Consider the following 17,521-nt stretch of genomic DNA (forward strand, 5'->3'; position numbering starts at 1 on the left):
TTGTCCATGATTTGTGAATTGAATTGTTTCGTTGAAACAGAATGATCGTTTCTTTCATTCGACGTGCATTATTCCCGCACGATTATACAATTTTATAAACCGCGTTTGTGACACCTCGAACATAGTCAATGGTCAGTTTCGCGTTATTATCAACCGGGTATACTGGCATTTTTATCACTTATCGCCGCGCCATATAATTTTCTTTTACTCGGAAGTGCTCGGCAACCGCGCCGAAGAGTTTGCAGAGACAGTTAACACATAAATTATCGCAGCTACGCAGAGGTGGATTCACATTTAACAAGATCGATCTCAAATGGAGCATTTAAGGATCGTTAAATGTGGAGAAACGAGTATGCGAGTAGTCTCATTTTTCAGGTAATTTGCAGAAGTGATTTTCAAATTCCAATATCCCTTTTTCTAAATTCATTGTTCGGTATAGCTCAATTTCATTGGACTATCGTTGCCTGGCAAGTACTTCAGACTTCGATGAAATAATGGATCATTGATCTCGAGGACTGAATTTTAGTAGATTCGACAGTGATAAGAGATTTCAATTACCAGAAATTGAGATGAGATAGTCCTTATCCTAATCTTCGCTTCAATTATATAATGAGGCGGAACGCTCGATACGATTACATTTATCTGTCGCGAAAGATAATTCTATTTTGTGTTCATACTATTTCTGTGCATAATTAACACGCCATAGCGTTTCTTTACTTCGGAGTCCTCGGTTCAAAGTTCTTTCTTCAAGTTCATTATGAAATTCAAGTACACGGATAGATATCGAATAAAAGATTTTCTCTTTTCGAAAATAAGTTACCGAGATGTTCGAAATAGATTTTAGTTTTGAAAATGCATATCGATGATTGAAACAACATCACTTTGTAAATTTTCTTTATCATTCCAGTCGATTTCAATATTTGAGAACGATTTTCGAACTATTCTCTGATAAACTAATCCCTCTGACACCCTGAAATCATTTGGATCGCTTGGTTCAATTATAAAAAGTTGTTCCGTTTTTAAAACGTGTAAGAATACTTTCTACACCGACTGTAGGTTCAAATACCACGTCTGTTTCACTTTTTACAAACAGGCCGAAAACTTTCCTAGACCATTTCCAAAAGTTCCCAAAGTTGATTTACAAGTTCCACGCATAAAGCACACCCTATAAACGAGGGTGTCGAGGATCCTTCAAACATTTTCTCAACCGTATCCCATTGTCTACGTACCCGATGGCCGGCGACATTGTATCCCGGCCAGAATAGCATAGATACAGAGAGAAACCTTCGCGCCGCTAATTGGTACTCTAAAGCGTCTGCGGAACCATTAACCTTTTAGGTACGGCTGAATTCTGCGCGAGGCTATTTCTCTGGACGGCAGAGTCTGATGTGTACTGTACAGAGTCTGATACTGTATATACAGGGTGTCCCAAAAATGTTTCGCAATCCGAAAGTGGCGGGTTCCTCGGGCCATTTGAAGCAACTTTTTCCTTTACAAAAGTTTTCTCCGAGGCACCGTTAACGAGTTATTAACGAAAAACAGTGACCAATGAGAGGCGAGCTCGGCTGGCGCGAGGCGATCGAGCCAATGGGCGGAACTGGGCTTCGCGCGCTGGTTGGCTGGGCCGCCTCGCGTCAGCCGTACTCGATTCTTATTGGTCACTGTTTTTCGTTAATAACTCGTTAACGGTGCCTCGGAGAACATTTTTGTAAAGGAAGAAGTTGCTTCAAATGATCCGAGGAACCCGCCATTTCCGGATTGCGAGACATTTTTGGGACACCCTGTAGACTGTTGCAAAACGATGCGAAGACAAAAGAAGTGTGAAACAATGCATATGAAGACGATTATTTGATTCAGACGATGAGCGAGTGAGCTACTAGAGCAAGCCACTATAGTGGCGCATCGTCCAGAGAGATGACATCCGCGAAAGCCACTATAGTGGCGCGTCGTGCCTAAAAGGTTAAGAATTCCCGAAGCTCGAGTTCGCTCGTAAGAATCTCGAGGGTCAGTCCTCCTTTGAGGAAACAGCATCGAAGTTGCTCCCACGTATTTTTTTTTCCTCTCCGTTTCGTCTCCTTTTTCAGGCGGTGAACTCGGCCGGGAAATCGGACGGTTGATCGAAGTTGAATGAGACCGCGTTAAAGGAGAAGCGTCGGAGAGCGTCTCTTGTAATTGATCCGAGGCAATCGCGACGTCGGTCGCTGCCTTTTCCTCCTCGAATTATGGAGCAAGGACAGGAGGTGAAAATGACAAAAAGTTCCGCGGATTACGTTAAGGCCATGGAGAGCGGCGTGCAGCTGACCCAGGTGACTAAGGAAACACCGTTTCCGGAAGAGGATTTACGAGATCGCCGCCAGATCCTTCTGTTTACGGACACGAACGCGATCCACGCGCAACAGTTTACAAATTGTGCTGTCATTCGAATAGAACGCGAATTGACAACTTGTACCGGATCGTGCCATAAGCTCGACTATGTTCAATAGCGTCTTTTATTTAGTGAGAAAATACAGAATTCTGTCATCTCTGACTGTGATTGGCTTCTTGTTAACCCTTTGAACTCGAGCGTCCCCTCTCGGAGGACAAAGGAGAGCTGCTTGTAATTATGGCATTTCCAAAATTGAAAATAAATGTAAATAGTCTGATCGTATTAAAAAGTATAAATTGAAACATTAACGCAAATGTCTATAGAAATTTCACGCACGCAATCTCGACACATAACAATTTCAAATCGCCTCTCACTTCGCATTCATCATTCGATTATCCGAATATACCGTCCGAATAAAAAATAACCCCTTAAGAATTATCTCCACTGTGTTCCATTATATCATATTTTCCCTAAAGCGTTGCTTATTTATAAGTACATTCGAGTTCTCGTAAGTGATCAGAGAATATCTCCGAGCGCAAAGAGTTAATCACAGTTACGTACATGTGCAGTGAACGTTTTCCATGTAGTTAAATATAACATATGTTCCAAACTGTATTCCAATGAGATCGTCTTTTAATGAAATCATTTTTAACATTTGATATTTTAAATATATTTAATTTATTATATATGTTGCTGCGGGTTGCACATTTACCAAGCCCGAAATTAAATGTAGTAAAAATGAACTCGATTTAGTGCAGTTTCACTAACTGAAGGAAATGTTTTATTACTGTGCAACATCCAACCGATTTATCGTCTACTAATCGTTCATTGATGAAATTTCATTGAACGAGACCGAGATTCGAGGTGTGTAACAGGTGTGTTTCGGTGCGCAGGTAGCCGAGACGAAGGTGTTCAAAAGGCGATGGCTGAACCTGATCATCTTCGTGGTGTACAGCGCCAGCAACGCGATGCAATGGATCCAGTACAGCATCATCGCAAACATTATCATGAATTATTACAAAGTGACCAGCCTTTCGGTGGACATGACCAGCATGATATTCATGATAACCTATATTCCGTTCATATTCCCGGCGAGCTATCTGCTTGATAAATTCGTACGTACGAGTTCATTCAATCTTTGTTATGTTCACATTAGCTTGCCGCGGTATTTCAATCGCAGAATAATCGCATTTTAGGCAGATCTAATTGTAAGGTACGTCACAAATGTCGCGCACTTATCGTAACCGGACTGCAGATCTTTGTGCAAAGTCGAAACGTTCTGCGATCTCACTCGATCAAATTTACCATTTATAAATCAAATAATGTCGTGTCACGTAAATAGCGATAGTCCGCGAACAGCATGCTACCTAGAAATTCATGACATTGTCGACAACTGTTAAATTAATAAGTTGAAATTTATTAGGCTCCGAAGCACAGTAAAAATTCTCTCTAATTGACGCTCAGATTCTACACAGAAATGGACAATTTGGGAAAAAGAGATACGATGCCCATTGTCAACAATTATAAAAACGAGGTGCTCGAATAATCGCGCGTATCTCTTCTTCACAAATAGTCAGAAATTTTTGCGCACAATCCGAGCGTCAATTAAAGAGAATTTATTTAAAAATGTTCAATCACGAAAACAGTGGCGACGAAGAAATTGAAATTCCATTTTATTTCTTCGATAAATCGTAACGAACCTTTTACGATTGTTGAAACGAGAGCTCCGCGAAATAAATGACTAGACTGAGAAGTTGATCCGCGAACGTGCAATTTCACGCGCGCAATTGTGTTCCACGCATAAGCTACAAACAACATGACACGGTCATTAAGAATCGGTCTTATCAAATGAAACTTGTTAGCGGCTCCGATCGTGCGTCGACGAACTCGCGTTAAGGAGCTCTAGAACGAGGCTTGCATCACCGTTTACAACTTATTTACATGTTGACACGCGATTACACGCCGCCGTCAACATCGCGCGTACATATTAATTAAAACCGATCCCGGTAATCTAATCGGATCCCAGCATCGTCAGGACGAGCGATATCTCACGGCACCAACACGAAACTTGCATCTCTGGTCGCTGCTGGAAGGTCGTTTGATAAGAGGGCACAGGAAAAAAGCAATAAAATCGTATCAAGCGACAAACAGATTGCATGCAACGCTCGCCGAGCCGATTGTCGAACGAGACACAGCCGAATCAAAGCCGTGGATATCGAAAATTGCACTTTATTCCGTCTGTTTCGCGCGTCGCTCGCGTCGCTCGGTCGCAGTTAATCGTTTGATAATTAATTCGATTGATGCTCGCCGAGGAGACGAAGAAAAGTTTCCGCCTCGAACAGCTCAGAATTACCGGAGATAATTTGCTTGTGGAATTAGCGAAGTTAGTCTCACAATTATCAACTCGAAACTCTAATGGCAGACGAACCCGTTCAAGCAATTTTACATCTTTCTGTCGTCGTGATTGCATCGCATTTAACATTTTCCGATGTCGGATGGAACTTTCTATTATTAAGACGTTGTTCTTCTACGAGCAGTTTTCAACTTGTATGGTAATTTCGCGACACGTGAAATCGCTTTTTCTGAAAACAGTTCTCTAGTGAATGCCAAATTAACTCGCCTGCAAGGATTTCGGCTAGAACGATGTGAATTTTTGTATGTAATAAATCTCGTCAAAAATTAGTTAACTTTGTTAGAAGGCAAAAGATCAGTCGAAAATTCGATGCAATCTCCGGAACACAATTTTAAGACGGATGATCCATGTCTACGAGAAAGTGATATCTTTTTTTTTATAAAAGCAAGCTATGATAATTCACGAAAAGGCATTATTTTCATAAGAGATTACTGTGACAATCTATGTCTATGAAAAAGCACTATTTTTTTATGAAAGAACAATACGATAATTTACGTCTACGAAAAGGCATTACTTTTATAAGAGAACACGATGATAATCTACGTCTACGAAAAAGCACTATTTTTATGAGAGAACACGATGATAATCTACGTCTACGAAAAAGCACTATTTTTATAAGAGAACACGATGATAATCTACGTCTACGAAAAAGCACTATTTTTATAAGAGAACACGATGATAATCTACGTCTACGAAAAAGCACTATTTTTATAAGAGAACACGATGATAATCTACGTCTACGAAAAAGCACTATTTTTATAAGAGAACGCTATGATAATCTTTGTCTGCGAGAAAGCACTTTTTTTGGTTTTTATAGCGGGGGAAAATCAACAAGATCCCCGGAAGCGGCAAGAATTTCGAGGGGTACGTGGGGATCTTACCCACTAAGAAACCCCGCTTACGACGGCATTACGCCACCCCGGAACTGTAATATTAATCGCATTACTTCAGGCTGGTGCCACGAAAAAGCACTGCATTTATAGAAGAACACAATCATAATGCCTGTCTGCGAAAAATCACTCTTATAAAAGAACACGATAATAATGCCTGTCTGCGAAAAGGGATTACTTTTAAAAAATTGCAAATTGGAGAAGTTTACCAACTGGTTTCGAGGCAGCGAAGCGCGAAATTGCTAAACGAAGAAGCGCATTTGCGCTGACAAGTAGCCTTGCGCTATCAGCCTTGAGCTAACAGGTTCAGGAACAAATGTTCTGTTTCAGGGGTTGAGGTTCGCCGCCCTGTTCGGAGCGATCATGAACTGCGTGGGAGCATGGATCAAAGTGTTCAGCGTCAACCAGGACCTGTTCTGGCTAACTTTTATCGGGCAAACAGTGGTCGCCGTGAGCCAAACCTTTGTACTGTCGGTTCCAGCGCGTTTGGCCGCCGTTTGGTTCGGCCCGGATCAGGTCAGCAGCGCGTGCAGCATCGGCGTTTTTGGAAATCAGGTCAGTCACTGCTTCGTTCGAAACTTTTTCAACGAGCCTTTCCAATATAGCCGCGCACCAGTCATCTTGCCATGCATCGGTGTAGTACTGTAATCCGGCCGCTATATGTATTGGGTCGGCAAATAAGTAATTGCCGATTTGTTCAATGAAATAAAAAATTTTTTTTTACTTGGAACGAAGTTTATAATCTGTAATGTATTTTCCATTTTGTTCGATGACCTTTTGCCATCTCTCTGACAACTTGAAAATTCCACGCTCGTAGAAAGTCTGACCCTTTCCGGCCAAAAACTGAGTTAAGTGAGATTTTACAGCGTCATCATCATTCAAAGTTTTACCACATCAATTCCCAACCAATATCCATCAATTTTATCCATCAATTTGTCCTGGTGGAAAATGACACCTTTACGATCGACCAATTCTGGTCGCTTTTCCTTGACCGCTGCATTCAATTTGTCCAGTTGCTAACATTCACGGATAATAAAAAATAACATAATAATAATAATAATAATAATTTTATAATATAACATTCACACGGAGAGATATCATAAAAATGGGAGTGAGAGACATCTATAACTGAAATCGGCAGTTACTTAGTTGCCAACCCAATATATTCATGGAACAGATATTAAATGGATCTTGTTCGAAAAATCGTTGTAACAGAGTGCAATATTAAAATAAGCAATTAATTAGCATCGAACAAGGTAATTAACGTTGTCGTGGCGTATTCAAAGTGTAGCGGAGCTCCATCGAATCTCCTGTTTTACGCGTGTCTCATCGCCTTTGTGTAAATTGGCCTGCTAGAACGCGTGTACGAAATAAGTCCACGCTTCAGCCACGTGGAAATTCGTTCCACAATAAGATAACAATACGAATAGAATAATAACAACGTGTATTGTCAACTCTGACAATTTCTTTGAGACCACTTGTCTCATTTATCGGTCATCTCATTAAATCTCCTCAGAGAGACGTCAATTGGTGCTCTCAGGGTCACATTTCTTGAGCACCCAGCGTGTAACTATATGTATAGATATAGATTAGAAGTGGAGACGATTCTCTCGCCGTTGTTTCAGATAGACCATTTCACTCGTTCTCTAAATTGCAGCAGAGGAAACAACAGCGGCGCCGTAGTTTTTCCGTTTGTCGTTCGCTTCTTCGTGCAGTCGAATGAATTTTAACGCGTTCATAAACGCAAATGGGACTCGAGTGCATACTACCTGCCGACTAAAATTCTAATTCGTGTGACAGGGTCGTTCGCGAGTTAAACTGTTAGGTGATTAGGTGGGAAACCAATCCGAACGGTGCACCCACGATTAATTTCGCGACGAACGCAGGGGATCGGGCCCCATCCAGCGAATTAAACCGTCATATTTCAGAGGCCGCCATTACCGTGCACCCCGTCGGCCCTTCTGATCTATCCCAGTGCGTGAAACCCCCTCGATCGTGTTTCATTTTCTGCTTCCGCATTAGACAACCAGATGCTGCGAAATTAGCATTTTATGCTAGAAATTGTGTAACGAACGCGCATCGTCGCTGTACTTTGACATTTTTTCACGAGCTATGTAGATAACAGCCGAAAGTGATCGTTGGATCGGTGATCAACGATCGAGTATCTGGAGTTGTTTCGCTCTTATCGATGTATTATTAGGTATACGGGCTGCTCATTTGAAAACTGTATATCTAAATGTCACGAAAACAACATTATTTTCGGGAATAATGTGAAATACAAACGTTACTCGATCGACAAAAATCAAAACGACTGAAAATGAGAATGAAAATAGTTCCTTGAAATCGAGTGACTTTTACGTTTAGCATTTCCGACAAAAGTATTTTGCTTTCGAGACATTTAGATTTAAAGTTTTCAAGCTTTTCTCAATGAACCGGCTGAGTTTTGTTCAAGCCAAATTAAATAGATAACAATTGAGTAGAATCTGTAGATTTAAAGAGCAGAAAAATCAAACTTGGATCTGAATTCACATTGAGACTTAATTTTAATCATATTGGCTATTTTACTGTTCTATTTTCTGGTGAAAGTTCAAGCTTTTCTCAATGAAACGGCTGAGTTTTGTTCAAATCAAATTAAATAAGATAAAAATTGAGTAGAATCTGTAGATTTAAAGAGTAGAAAAATCAAACTTGAATCTGAATTCAAATTGAGACTTAATTTTAATCATATTGGCTATTTTACTGTTTTATTTTCTGTGAAAGTTCAAGCTTTTCTCAATGAAACGGCTGAGTTTTGTTCAAGCCAAATTAAATAGATAACAATTGAGTAGAATCTGTAGTTTTAAAGAGCAGAAAAATCAAACTTGAATCTGAATTCAAATTGAGACTTAATTTTAATCATATTGGCTATTTTACTGTTCTATTTTCTGGTGAAAGTTTAGTTCCTTTTTTGTTTCTGTTATTTCAATAAAAAAAAGACAATATATAAAAAATATAAAAATTCAATATAAAAAAAGACAATTCTAGCTATCTTTAAAAATCATCGGGCCAGTTAAAGGTTACGTTCCACTCGAGGTGAAAGATGCCACAAGGCTCGAAGGGTCAAATAAGTGCGGCATCCATTCGAATTAGTGTCAGTGCGATGCTTAACGCGCGCGTTACTGAAAGCATAAAACGGACTATTGACGGGCTGTTGACCTTGTGGACGAGGATGTGTCCAGCATGTCAGAGAACTTCGCCGAGCTTTCGAGAGCGGAACTCTCGTTGGAATCGCTCGTGATGAGCTGAAAAGAATAATGATCTGTTACTTCCTTGAAACAAGAGCTACAATCGTGTAACAACATTCCGGTCCTCGGTAATTTCTCCTCAGATTCGCGCTATTCATTGAATCGAATCTACGGAAACTTTAACAGCCTCTTCTCTGTGCTATCTATTTGCTGCGTTGCTTCGTCTTTTTACAGATTCGCGAACGAATCTTACGAGATGTGTGAATCATTTTCTGACTAATGTTGCATTGACCCAACAGTGTACTTGCTTTTATCTCTCAAGCGAGGATGATATGAAAATGCAAGAATAAATATTAGAATGTAATACATCGTATTTTCATATAAGGAGAAAAGTGAATTAAGATAGTACATTAAACTTGTTTAGACTTGATCGCTTTCAAAGTACGGTAGAATCGCTGTCAAAGTACAGTATTTTTTGTACAGTTCGACAGGGCAATTTCAAGATGATTTTCGAATCAACGAAAGACGTCATCAAGTTATTCCGTTCGCTTAATATATTTGTTAGTGTACCTCTCTTCATTGTATTTCATTAAGCTCCCTGGGTTGCCCTAAGACATAATTCTTTGTTAAGACAAGAGTTTCATAGAACTAACTGTGACCAATTTCTTTGTTTGAACAGAATATCCATTACGATAAATGAAATATGCAGATCACGCTTCCAAAATTTTTCGCATTCAAAATTGAAATGTAACGCTTTACAACTATCCTATAGTTCAGTATAATTATTGTATAATGTACAATTTTTGTATAATTTTGTATATAATGTTTAATCTTATATATGTAAAATATATCACACATATGTATACATGTAAAATAAATTACATCGTGCATAACTTTTCTGATTTGTAGTTGGGCATCGCTATTGGTTTCCTCTTCCCTCCTATGCTGGTTCCAAGCAGCGATGATGTCTCTGTCGTGGGTCGAGGGTTGCAACTCATGTTCTACATCGTGGCTGCCTTTACCACAGTGATTCTAATCCTCATAGTTTTCTGTGCGTAATTCAATCTGTAAATTAATGGACGGCGCGATTGTTTTCTTTTCGTTTTCCAGACTCGCGAGTGTGACCTAAACTTCTAACATTCTAATGAAATAATTCGATCTGTCTGCAGTTTTCAAAGCAGAGCCACCGCTACCGCCGAGTCCTGCGCAAGCAGTACAGAGGGATTCGGACGACACGGAGAATTTCTTCCAATCCGTGAAGAAGCTAGTCACGAACGTCGGCTACTTGTTGCTTCTGCTGAGTTATGGTATCAATGTCGGCATTTTCTACGCCATCAGCACGCTTCTGAATCAAATCGTTCTCATGTATTTCCCGGTAAGTCAGCTGGCTCTTCCTTTGCATTAATTACTCCTCGAAACGGTTCTTCGGTAGAACGATCATTTTAATTGGCTAATGAGGACGAGATCGAAAATATCATTCTTTTACTTTGTGTCCACCTCTTCTGGATTTTTCGTGCATTAATAATGTGGGTAAATAGTTAAACGGTTAAGTAGAATTCGTGATCTACTGGGTAGATAAGAGGATTTTTAATAATGTAACAGTCGATAGTGAAAATGAACTGTTTTTGTAATCGGTGAACGAGAAATGTCACACATTCTTGTGTATTTTAATTTTCACGATTTAAAAGCAAGCAGCAAATAGTATACTACAGGATTATACGATGTCTGGTTTTACAGCACCACGAGAAGGACGCTGGAAGAATAGGTTTAACTATCGTTTGCGCCGGAATGTTGGGATCCGTTGTGTGCGGGATTGTTCTCGATAAAACGCACAGATTCAAGTAAATAAATATTTTTGTAGCGCCGTATAAGTCTCGAAGCGAATTTAATGCTAAAATTTCACTTCTAAATTTCGCTGAACATGTTTTTACAGAGAAACAACGCTTGGAGTGTACCTGCTCTCATTCCTCGGCATGATCATCTTCACGTTCACCCTCAACAGCAGTGAAATATACGTCATTTACATAACAGCAGGAATATTGGGGTAAGTCTTAAACGATTTCATGAAAGTTTCACTAAAATCATTTATTCAGGCGTGGACAAAATATATGTTGACACTTTCTAAAACGGAATAACTTTCCTAAAATTACGTCTAAACGATTTGAATTCTTTCGCGCGAAATGACAGAAGAACTAGTTTGCTAGACAAACGGTGCATAAAGAAATTTTGGCAAAAATTGCAATTTGGTGGAACGACGAAAAAATTCTTTAGACCACGATTATCGACACTTTTATCAGAGCATGTACAACGAAGATTTAAAAGATGGATTTTTTAGTTAACGATAACCTATGTGCATGCCGAAGATTTCGCCGAAATAAGTCAACGCGGTTATCAACTACAGCTACAAACAATTAACGCGTTTCATGCCGAGCTGTTTTTACTCGACTCTTCGCATTGGTCATTTGTTATTTTACTAAAACTTGATATATTATATGTAATTATTAATTATCGTATAAATAACGATGAGAAACAAACTTGTTATGACCTATTCTTGTGGTGGAAATTCATTCTACAGTTCGAAATTTGTCATAAACTATTTTTTCAGCCCATTAAGTAAACATGTAAGCATGTACCATCGGCGGTACACGTGGCGCGCGGAACGTGTTAAAAATATAACGAAAATTCAAATTTTTATCATGCGTATAAGTTAACGAGATTAAAAAAATACATTGTTTGACTTCGCGTTGTATGCCTGAATAAAGAAGTTGAATAATGTGATCTTTCTCGTCATTTTACCCAATTACTACTTTCGCAAAAATTTTGTTACACATTTGTCCAGTAAACTGGTCCTTCCAACATCTCAAAAGAATTCAAATTGTTTGGTCCACTTTTAAACAAGTTACAGTAAATTCTCCCTAATTGACGCGCAGATTGTGCACAAAGATAAACAATTTCGAAAAAGAAGATACGATTATTCGGGTCTTGCAGCTCGTTTTTATAATTGTTGACAATCTGTGACTATTAAAAACGAGCCGCAAAGCTCGAATAATCGTATCTCTTCTTCCAAAATTGTCCATTTTTGCGTACAATCTGAGCGTCGATTAGGAAGAATTTATTGTATTCCCTTTTAAATGGTGTCCGCATATGAGCCGTTTACTTTGAAAGTGGCATAAGTCACTTTGTTTTTAGGTCGATATATTTAAGGGTTTGCGTTTTAACACGTTTCAAAATATGGATGCTAACTTTCGAGAAGATTTACTTGTATTCGTTATCTCAGGATACTGATATTTTTCTCAGTATAAATAATTTCGTGTAAACATTAAAAAATCACCACTTTTCATTACGGTAAAGTGACTTAAGCCACTTTCGAAATAAATAGTTTAGAAAAATGACTGACATATATTCATTTTGTCCGACGTATTTTACCGAAGCGATGTTTTGAAAGGACAGTGATTTACTAAAATTGTTGAAGAAATTACATATATAATAATAATTTATACCATGAACATATTTAATGTAAAGGTATGATTTAAGTATTTTTTATCTTAATATTCATAAAATACAAAAATAATTAGTACATTTTGAAACATAAGTATAAGTAATTTATGTGAAAATACATCGGTTCAATTTAATTTTCGTCATCGATAGGAGTGATTAAGTCCTCGGAAATTGTGTGTTTTGTTTCAAATTTTTTAAATAACTGTGGTATATTGGGGGTTTATAATTAAGCAAGTCCATCGTGTCTTTGTATTTTGCTGAAGAAACAGGACGAGATCCAGCGTATAACGGATCCATTTCTATTATATTATTATATTATTATTATCACACTATAATATAATTTACAAAACTGCACTATCCTTTCGCACTTATAAAAATAAGTCCAGTGATCACAAGTTTTTTAAAAATACTGAAAATAATTCAAAACAATACTTCGCACACACTTATCACACGTTTCTATTTCTTTTACACTAAGCCCCGCAATGAATTTCCTGAGTACAGCGACTTACGCCACTTTCAAAATAAACATGTTTGTTATACCGTTAATTAGCAAAACTTCTCACGAACAAATCTCAATAGTTCTCAACTTATTGATTGGAAATTTAAAAAAAATGAAAAGATACCGTTCGATTGTAATTAGTGTTACCATTAACTCGATTTTGTTGAAAAAGTGACTTATGCCACTTTCAAAATAAACGGCTCATATATCTGTCCACGTCCGTACGTCCGTATTTGTTTATATCGTTCGTCAAATTCTGTGTGCAATAAAATACAAATTTAAATCGTTCGTGACAGATTCTTCATGACCGGTTACCTGCCGGTCGGCTTCGAGTTCGCCGCTGAATTAACATACCCAGAACCGGAAGGGACGTCCGCTGGTTTGCTGAACGCGGTCTGCCAAGTGTTTGGCATTGTCTTCACGATCGTCTACGGTTACTTCCTTAATTTATGGGGCGACTTCTGGGCGAACATTGCTCTCTGCGTCACGCTGGCCGTCGGATCGTTCCTGACAACCATCATACCAAACGATCTTCGGAGGCAGAATGCTAAATTCTAAAGAAATCTGATTTTTATTTGCGAAGAATCGAAAGGTCGAAAGAGATTCGAAACACAAGCGTGTTTTATCGATCAACTTCTCGATTCGTTGGTGCAGATATTTCCTGTACCGAACCCGGAGTGAGGTAATACGTATCGTTAACAATATTATAGAATTTTAAATGTTGAATTAAATGAAATATTCGCGAGAATGTGTCGCGTAAGACCCTTTCGAACATTGTTATATCTGTCGTTAATATTATTCCGGTTTGCCGTATATCGTACGTGTTTTGCTTGGGAGCATCGTGCAATACTAAACGGAGTAACCGGGAAACAAGTTCCGCGGATATATAGATTAAGAAGAGTACTACGAATAAATGGATAATTAAGATCGCGTTAACGCTTTCATGAAAAAGTGTTTAGTAGCATATACCTCGCTGTTGATGCATCTTCTTTGCACGAAGGCGTTAATGCAATTCTCACTGGCTCAAGAATAGCGGCAGCTTATCTGTCCGGTCGTTTCTCAAAAATGTTGTCTCTTCCTTTATTTTATATAATCGGCGTACATTTTAAAGATAGAATCTAAGGATAACCAAGAGCTGCAATACTGTTTTCGTCGTGAATAAGCAAACAAATTCAGAATAATAATAACGACAATTGTACGAAGCAATGCGAACGTGGGTCGTCGTTCAAGATCTGAAATTCTATGGAAATATTTCGCTGGCCGTCGATAACGTATCATTTCGAGTATGTACAAGTAAGTATAAGAGGGACTCGGAACGTGCTCAGGTTGTCTTTCGTAGAGGCAAGAAAGGAACAGAAACGGTGATATTCATGATAATAATATTCTTAGCCTTAAGTACTAGAGCGAAGAGTTTCGAGATGCTGTGAATCGACTTATAAGAATGCGAAGTAGAAATAGAGAGATCTTCGCGTCGAGTCATCGGTGTACCGACGACAATAATGCTTTTTCTATAAGCTCGATGCACCGAAGACGTCGAGACGATCGAAGGCTAGAGAGGCCTATATCTGTTCGACAATAATCGTTCTTCCCGATTCCCGTTCATGCGCGACGATTCCATTGTAACGTTTAATTTAATCGAACGAGTAGGAGTTAAGATTGCGCTTTGAACGAGTAGTAATTTTGTAGACGCGTCGCTGATATCGACACTCGCGAAACTAAAAAATGTTGAGATAGTCTATTTTTTAGTAAACGAAACTCCGTGAGATCCGTTGAATCGGATGAAAAACCCCCAAAATGCCGGACAATATTTAAATATGGTAACCACGAACTTGTTTGGAATCCCAGACGTCGTAGCTACATCACGCGCCGAACAATATCGATTGGTGCAGCTCGTGTGAACTCCTATAAAACGAGAAAGGACGATGGAGAGACTGTTATTAAGTTCGACGAGAGAATTGAACGATTAGACGCTATCTCGATGAAGCGCAAAATTGAATCTGAAAAGGGATTTCAAATATGAACTTTTAATGGACCACGTTTTTCCCCGAACAATTTTCAATAATTCGATGACCCAGAAACGGCTGAATCATGCGGGCCACGTCGTTCGTAGCGCCGCAGGAATTTCATTTGCGATCTAATCCGTTCCGGTCACGATTAATAAAATTGATCGCCCGGGAACGGAGCCGCGAGCATTCAATTATCGCGACACGGCTGCGCGAAGACCAATTTAGAAGGGAGATTACTTGAATTTTTTGATAATCCGCAGACTTCGCTTTTAGATGGCCGGCAAACAACGTCGTTCGACTGGCCACCACCAATCGAATTCGAGGCGCATCCCGAATCATCTCTCCCGACAACGAATAACACTGACAATACCTATAATATTTCGCGTGAACTATTACCAACGAATTAATATATTCTTCTAGTCGTTAACTATTGCAAAGTCTACAGTTGTGTTAAAGAGTATCTTGCGCTAGATCGGGCTTGGGCATCATTCGGACAATGAAGTTAGCTCATACAAGGAATTATTCGAGTTTCATAGAAAATGACAACTTCGTCGAAATAATTTCTATCTTCGAATCTGTCAGTTTTCACCATGGTTGAAATAAGAACTGCCCGAGCCTGCATTTGATAAATTCCGGTGTTTGACAGAGCTTGTTGAAACCTCCAGGAGGAGTCTAGGAGATGTTAGTCGATTGATTGTTCCGTGGTGAAACGAATGCTCCTACAATCGATAAAGTTGGACAGAGTTGCAGAGTTTATGTGTTAATGGTAGCGTGTATAGATACATGTATATATATTTTCAGAGAATCGAATGTTATACGATATATGATATATTAATGCGTACATATAATATATATTTCTATAAAAGTATATTCCTTGAGATCGATAGCCGGACAATAGAAAGAGAAGTACAATTGAAAGAGTGTTACGGAGGTGATAGTTGTCACATTTTGATGTAATACGAGAAAATATTGTGATGTCTCTATGTTGTGGAATTGCATTGTAAAATAATTTGCGAGAACTTCCGACAAAATTTCTTAACATAAAAGCACGCTTTGGGATTCGAAGGCCAACATCTTGACGTCAGCTTCAGCGGAGTGGAATTTTAAATCGAAGGTATAAACTTCCTAGTAAACGGATTCCCGGGAACGAAAAATCGCAGATTATTTTACAGTCTCACTTATGTAACTTTGCTGTATCAGCAACACATTGTGCAAACGTATTCGCATAGTTCTAAGAATCCCGTGAAACAACGCATAATTTATAGCACGAAGATTCATCGTAATTCAACCGCCAATTTATTCTTGAACTTGAATAAATTTGTTTTCCGTTTTTATTTTGGTAAGATAGATGCAATGATTTCTTTCCGACAGTTTATACAAAAAGACGACGAGAGAAAAACGGGCATTTTTATCCAACGATTTTATCAACAAGGTGTGTCCACCAGTCTTCCGCATTTCTTAATTCTACATTTTTGAACGATATTTTTCACCAATTCGATGTTCCCCGTTTTGTAAGTAAATTGGGAAAAAAACGCGACGTATTTTTCGTTCTCTTGTGAATTGTCGACATAGACCTGTCGCGTACAGAGAATAAAAGTATCTGTGATTTCTGACAATATTTCCGCGTTTAAATTATCGTCTAAGTGTGTGTATGTCAATAAGAAGCTTCGAGGATTTGAAAAACGTATTGTGTGTGTGTGTGTTGTCTATATCGTTGTAATTTTGTAGCGTGTAGCTTGGAAACAAATTAAGGTATAAAAATGTTGACAATATTTCTGCGATTGAATTATCTGCGTCTAAGTGTGTACGACAATAAATTTTGAGGATTTAATGAACGTATCGTTGTCTATATCGTTATATTGTTAGCATGTACATTGAGAAGAAATAAATATGTTGAGAAATGTTTAAGAAATGCCGTCTACTCTATAAACAACACGTCATCGAACTTTTATTGCATTTCAAAATAATGCGCACTAGAAGTATTTGTTCTGCGATGTTTGAACATTTTTCATCGATCAAGGTCACTTATTTTAGGGCTATCGCGATTCTCGACTATTTAAACAAATTATTAAAACAAAAATTAATAATTAAACAAAATTATTAAAAAGACAGACCTTTCCTATTCTCTCGGAAAATAACTCACAATGAGTGTAATTAACGGCTTAAAATATTAATGAATGTTATATTGCAACGATGTTGCGCACACATCATATAATATAATATAATTATATTATAATAATAATATATTATAATATACGATATAATTGAATATCCGAAAGAAATTCTTAGCAACGTGCCTATAATGATTTTTCGCATATCCGAGTTAGAATAAATTAATTTTATTTACAACTGATATTAGTTATAAATGATTTTTCGTTTCATGCTCCGATATTGAATATTCATGTTCGATGATTCAAGCCATTTTCTCCGTAAGAAGCAATGCAAATTCCGGTACGAATTTTCTGCTGACTTTAAAGCGCCAATCCACGTAGGTGGTAAAACGCTCAAACTGTTAGATAGAATCGACGGTTGATAATTTGGCTACCAGTTTCAGCGTTTCGTCGCTACGTGTACACAGACCAAGTTCGTACAGACATTGCATGCGATGCTTTCTTTTTTTGTTTTG

At 38.4% G+C, this 17,521-nt stretch overlaps 1 protein-coding gene across 2 annotated transcripts in view; it reads left to right on the forward strand.

Moving 5' to 3' along the window:
• Positions 1-16,807, forward strand: part of LOC117227329 (choline/ethanolamine transporter flvcr2a) — a 34,082-nt gene extending 17,275 nt beyond the window's left edge. The window contains exons 2-9 of one of the 2 annotated variants that reach the window (XM_033482462.2): positions 2,085-2,306; positions 3,259-3,480; positions 5,999-6,223; positions 9,802-9,943; positions 10,062-10,267; positions 10,630-10,733; positions 10,826-10,936; positions 13,186-16,807. In XM_033482462.2, the coding sequence (XP_033338353.2) occupies positions 2,223-2,306; positions 3,259-3,480; positions 5,999-6,223; positions 9,802-9,943; positions 10,062-10,267; positions 10,630-10,733; positions 10,826-10,936; positions 13,186-13,447 (1,356 nt within the window). In that variant the 5' untranslated portion in view covers positions 2,085-2,222 and the 3' untranslated portion in view covers positions 13,448-16,807. The remainder of the gene's footprint in view (positions 1-2,084; positions 2,307-3,258; positions 3,481-5,998; positions 6,224-9,801; positions 9,944-10,061; positions 10,268-10,629; positions 10,734-10,825; positions 10,937-13,185) is intronic. The other variant, XM_033482461.2, reaches the window with a different exon arrangement.
• Positions 16,808-17,521: the final 714 nt, after the last annotated feature.

This window comes from Megalopta genalis, unplaced genomic scaffold (genome assembly GCF_051020955.1).
Source record: "Megalopta genalis isolate 19385.01 unplaced genomic scaffold, iyMegGena1_principal scaffold0020, whole genome shotgun sequence".
NCBI classification, from domain to species: Eukaryota; Metazoa; Arthropoda; class Insecta; order Hymenoptera; family Halictidae; genus Megalopta; species Megalopta genalis.